General features: G+C 51.8%; 1 protein-coding gene across 1 annotated transcript; it reads left to right on the top strand.

Annotated features, from left to right (window-relative positions):
* The first annotated feature begins 1,334 nt into the window (after positions 1 to 1,334).
* MID1IP1 (MID1 interacting protein 1) lies at positions 1,335 to 3,566 on the top strand. Its single transcript, XM_007451979.1, has 2 exons — positions 1,335 to 1,530; positions 1,791 to 3,566. Exon 2 carries the CDS (start codon positions 2,056 to 2,058, stop codon positions 2,605 to 2,607), a length of 552 nt encoding a protein of 183 aa, XP_007452041.1. The 5' UTR covers positions 1,335 to 1,530; positions 1,791 to 2,055; the 3' UTR covers positions 2,608 to 3,566.
* The last annotated feature ends 1,735 nt before the right edge of the window (positions 3,567 to 5,301 follow it).

The following is a 5,301-nucleotide window of genomic DNA, read 5'->3' on the forward strand; positions in this document are numbered from 1 at the left end:
AAAGACAATTAGGAAGATGGTTTGCTGTGGGAAAAAATTAAATATATATTATTAAGGTGAAAGAAACAGGGAAAAAATAAACCTTATTATGTGCTTCTCCCTTTTGGCACTTTTTGTCCTGTGAAAAAACAGTGTACTAAAAAGCACCCCTGAAAGGTTTTAGAGAAAAGAGATTCAAAATTAGAAACTTGAGTCTTCTTGAATTATCTGTAGGACTGTTGGAGAAGACTGGTGTATGAAGGACAGACATGGCATGGGGATTGAGATGGTGAAACAAAAATGAAAACAGGCTGTGGTTTGGAGTCTCAAAGTGAAATTGAAGGTGCAAGGCTCTTAAAAGTTAAATCCAGCGATTTGGTACCTAGTTTAGGGCCTATTAAATGACCTTGCGTTTTAAGAACTAGTTTTGGAAAGGTACATTTCAAACTCCCCTCCTAAAAAAAAATACTGGACACCTCCCCCCTTTTCTGTTAAATGATGAAAGACACCCAACACCGGACCTACCTACTGTCACTCTCTCCTGGCCCTTTGGCAGCCAAAAGGCCACACGGCCTGGGGCCTGGGATCTCTGAGTAGCGAGACTTGGACAAAAGTCAGGAATTTGGCTGCTTCACCGCATTGTCACATCTGATCTCTTGGAAAAATGTGCAGATCCGATGGTGGGTCGCTCTTCATCCCTGGCAAAGTCTGTTACAGGAAATATTGGGAAAGACCTCGCCAGCAGGGAGGGAAAAGCCTCCGAGGTCCCCCTCCCCCAGCAGCTGGCCAAGGCCAGGGCCACGGCGGGAGCACCACGCGTCCACGTGCACCCGGCATGCCCAGTCACCCTTCTTACGTAAGAGTCTTGGGATGGAGTTGCTGCTGCTGCGAGTCCCTCTTCCCCGACGGCTATTAATAAACCGGATCGGTAGTTTCCGGGCCACTGCCAGCATAGATGCGGGGTTGGGGGCCTCACTTTACAACCTGGGCGCCTGCACTTCGGTCATCCCACCCTGGGAGCGTGAGCAAGGCGCACCCATCCCCCCGCACTCCAGCCCGCCCTCTTGCGGGACCGGACGCCGGCACCTTGTTTACCCGCACTGTGCCTGGCCCTCCCCCCAAGCTGGCCTGCTCTGCACTCGGCGATGGCTGGGTGCGGCTGTTCTGTCCCTCCTCTGCCCTGCCCTGCCCTGCTACTGCGCCCTCCCTCCGCCCGGGTATCAGGCGAGAGGCGGGGCTGGCCCGGCGCGCCCCGCCCCCGCTGTAGAAAGGGCCTGGAGTGTTACTCGCGGTCATCCCCAGCTCGGGCCTTTTATCTCCGCGCTACCGGGGAGGCGGGAGGAGAAGACACGGAGGGTGGCCCTGAGCGCCGGCGACACCTTTCCGGGGCTCTATAAATTGAGCACCTGGGATGGGTAGGGGGCCGACGCCACCACCACCGCCCGCAGTCACAGTTCGGCCACTGACCGCAGCAGCGTCCGCAGGCAGCAGCAGCCGGCAGCGGGAACTCTGAGCTACCCAGCAGCAGGGGATCTCGAGGCGCCGGAGGAAGTGCGTGCCCCCGCCCCACCTCTGCCCCGTCAGCGTGGGTGCTTGGACTCAGGCTTTGCGGAGGGAGACGGGAGTGGGGAGCACCCCTTCCTTTTCTCCGCGGCCCTGGGCGGGGGGCGAGGAGGTGGGACTCCTGCTGGGAGTCACCCGGGAGCCGTCCCAGACAAGCTGTAACCAGGGAGGGAGGTGCGCGCGGGTGGGGGCGCCGGGCACCCTAGCCGCGTGAATAATCTGCTCTTTGGTCCCCGTCTCCCAACCAGGCCAGGGCTCGACCCAGAGACCACGCGCCGATATCGCGAGCTTCCGGACGCCAGAGCCAGGAGAAGTCGTGCTTCCCGCAGGGCCGGGCTTAGATCTAGACGAGAGTTGGAGAGGGCGAAGGAGGAGCCGGGAATCCCGCCTCACCGGCTGTAGCCAGGCCCCCGGCGCGGGCCTCAGAGAGCGCGTGAAAGGCGTACAGCCCCTCGCCCCGGCCGGCCATCCCGTGCCCCTGCGTCCCTGTGCTTCGGCGCCCGCGCGGCCACCATGATGCAGGTTTGCGACACCTACAACCAGAAGCACTCGCTCTTTAACGCCATGAATCGCTTCATCGGCGCCGTGAACAACATGGACCAGACGGTGATGGTGCCCAGCCTGCTGCGCGACGTGCCACTGGCCGAGCCCGGGCTGGACAACGGCGTCGGCGTGGAGGTAGGCGGCAGTGGCGGCTGCCTGGAGGAGCGCACGCCCCCGGCCCCCGGCGCGGGCGGCGGCAACGGCAGCTTTTTCGCGCCCTCCCGGGACATGTACAGCCACTACGTGCTGCTCAAGTCCATCCGCAACGACATCGAGTGGGGGGTCCTGCAGCAGCCGCCGCCGGCGGCGGGGAGCGAGGAGGGGAGCGCCTGGAAGTCCAAGGACATCCTGGTGGACCTGAGCCACCTGGAGGGCGCGGACGCCGGCGAGGAGGACCTGGAACAGCAGTTCCACTACCACCTGCGCGGGCTGCACACTGTGCTCTCCAAACTCACGCGCAAAGCCAACATCCTCACTAATAGATACAAGCAGGAGATCGGCTTCAGCAATTGGGGGCACTGAGGCGGGTTGCCCGCGGCTGCCCAGCACCCTTCCCGGCCCCGTTTCTCACCTTCTCTTTCCTCAAAGCTATTTTCTTTCTGGCTCTAGGGCGCGATGGGCAAACTGCAAAGTTGGGGGGCTGCGTACGTGCAGGGGACGCGGCAGGGCTGCATGGAGGAGGGGGCTTCTTTGGGGAGGGGAGAGGAAAGCGGTGGCAAAAGAGGTGGGGTGGTGCTCAAGGACTTCCCTCTCTCCCGCGGGTGTGGGGAGGGGGAATGAGGGGGCTGTGTTCTACTTTGGTGGGAATAGGACTGAGTTGACGCCCTGCATTCAGTCTGTGCTTTTCCTGGAGTTTCTTTTCTGTTCTTTCCGGAGAAGGGCCGAGAAAGGGCCATTCCAGGGCGCGGCGCTGGGTTGCCACATTTGGGAGCGCCGCCCGGAGCTGGGCGCTGGGGAAGGCGGGGCGGGGGCACAGCCTCCCGCCGCCCTGCCGTAGGGCTGGTGGAGGCCGCAGCGCTGCTAGGGTTGCATCAGTTTTCCTGTTTGCACTATTTCTTTTTGTAACCGTGGCCCCGTCTTAAGTATTTCCAATCTCCTCGCTCTGAAACTTCGGCGATTCCATTGTGATAAGCGCACAAACAGCACTGCCTGTCGGTAACCGGTACTACTTTATTAATGATTTTCTGTTACACTGTAGAGTTGTCCTGTGGTATCCCTATCCCATCCCTTTCACACCACCCCCCCAAGTGTGTAAGCTGGCCCTATGCCAGCTCGTACGAAGCGTGCCACTCAGTGAAAGTAATGTTATTATGAGAAAGTGGACTTAACCCGAAATGGAACCAACTGACATTCTATCCGTGTTGTACATAGAATGATGAAGGGTTCCACTGTTGTTATGTGTCTTAAATTTATTTAAAACTTTTTTAATCCAGATGTAGACTATATTCTAAAAAATAAAAAAAGCAAATGTGTTAACGAAATTTGACAGAAGTTTGTTGCTTTCTAATCCACCAATGGATGGCTTAGTAGTTAAATAAAATAGTTAATTGATTTTTTTTTTTTTTTAGCAAACACCAATTTTATTTTTCTCTGGTATTTCAAAGTGGTAGATAATCATCTCCGTAAGTGTTCAGTTTTGTTTGGGAAGAAGCTACCAAGCTTTTTATTTCTAATTCGGTACCAAGGTAAGCACATACATGTCAACGAAAAGTTCATAAATATTCAAAGAATTTGGGAAGGTACATATATTACAGTTTTCAACCAACTTGACTAGCTTATTGGAGTGCTTAGTCAACATTGTGAATCTTTTAAGGGGCTCAAGCACGACCTATGCATTTTGAGGCCTAGAAACTTATTTTAAAGGCAGAAATTTCACTTGGCTACTGAGAAGTAAAGACTCCGAAGAAAAACACCAGCTAACACTAGTGCACACATCTTGCAGGTCTTTATTTACAAGTCTTTTGCGTTAATCTTAGGAGAGACTTAAATGTGTTATAACATGTGCTGTGGCCTCTTTGACTAGTTCCCAGTGAAGTGCTAAGCTTTGTTAAGCAGTGTCCAGCAATGCTTCCAGTTTTCCAGGGAGCCAGTCTGCCGCTGTGGACAGCAGATCTGAGCATGGCTGCAGTAGGGCCCTTTGGAACACTTTCTTAGATGCCATTATGATGCTTTCCTGAGAGGGTGGGACGGGTGAAACACAATGCTCTGTATTTTCTCTATTTCATGATTCGTTTAGGGGGGATAAGTGTTGCATGGACTTCAGTTTTCCATCTTGAAGTCATGAGACATTCTAAGCTCATAGAGCTTGAATTTAAAATACATATAACTTCGCAGTTTAAAAACAAAAGGCAAAAAGTTTTTTTGTGCTGTGGGCAGCTCAAGCCTATTATCAGCTTTTAGCAGCCGTGAAAAAATGGGGAAGTGTTAAGGCTGGTGCCTGTGCTCCCAGAGAAAGTTAATAGTTAATATATAAAGATAAGCTAGGCAGCGCCAGAAGTAAGGTGTATGGCCTCTTGCCCTGTATCCCCTTGAAAATCCCAAAGTGCAAGCAAAAAATACAAAGAAAGGAAACTACAGAAGCCACATGGTAGAGACACCAAGACTTGGAGCCAGAAAGCTGTGTGTTCAAGTCCTCTTGTTATTACATATTAACTGAGAATTTAACTCCTCAAGCTTGTTGCCACATTTGAAATTAGGCATAATAATAACTACAAGGCTTACTTCGTGGAGATGCAGTGAGTGAAAGGAGATGGTATATAGAACGTCTGATGCTTAGAAGTTTCTTTAGGCACTACTGAAGGGCACTACAGGTTCTCTCCAGCTCTCTGAACATGGCTTGTATCTTTATCTCCCTCCTTGCCTTTCTCCAGGAATATATGAAGTTTAGGACAATATGTTCACTTTAAAAGCATAATTTCGATTACATACGTGAAACCACAGGTAAACTATTTCCTTTCTCAAAGTCTCAGGGAAAAAGCTGAATTAAAATCAAATAGTCATAGTTTGGGCAAGTCATAGCAAGAATTTCATGACATGTTAACACGATGTTTTCAGAACACTCTTGTATATAGAATACAGAAAGGTAGATGTTGATAGCAAAACCAAACTGTAAATAAAGCTATTAACTTTATTTTTTGAAAACATTCATGTGAGAGTATTTTTATATATAAATAGTGATTCTGACCTAGGAGTAGTGATGATCACTGTTAAAAGAGG

Source organism: Lipotes vexillifer, unplaced genomic scaffold (genome assembly GCF_000442215.2).
Source record: "Lipotes vexillifer unplaced genomic scaffold, Lipotes_vexillifer_v1.1 scaffold847, whole genome shotgun sequence".
Taxonomy (NCBI): Eukaryota; Metazoa; Chordata; class Mammalia; order Artiodactyla; family Lipotidae; genus Lipotes; species Lipotes vexillifer.

Bases quoted from the DNA above. Each gene is read 5' to 3' on its own strand.
- MID1IP1 (XM_007451979.1), top strand. From the start codon at position 2,056: ATGATGCAGGTTTGCGACACCTACAACCAGAAGCACTCGCTCTTTAAC.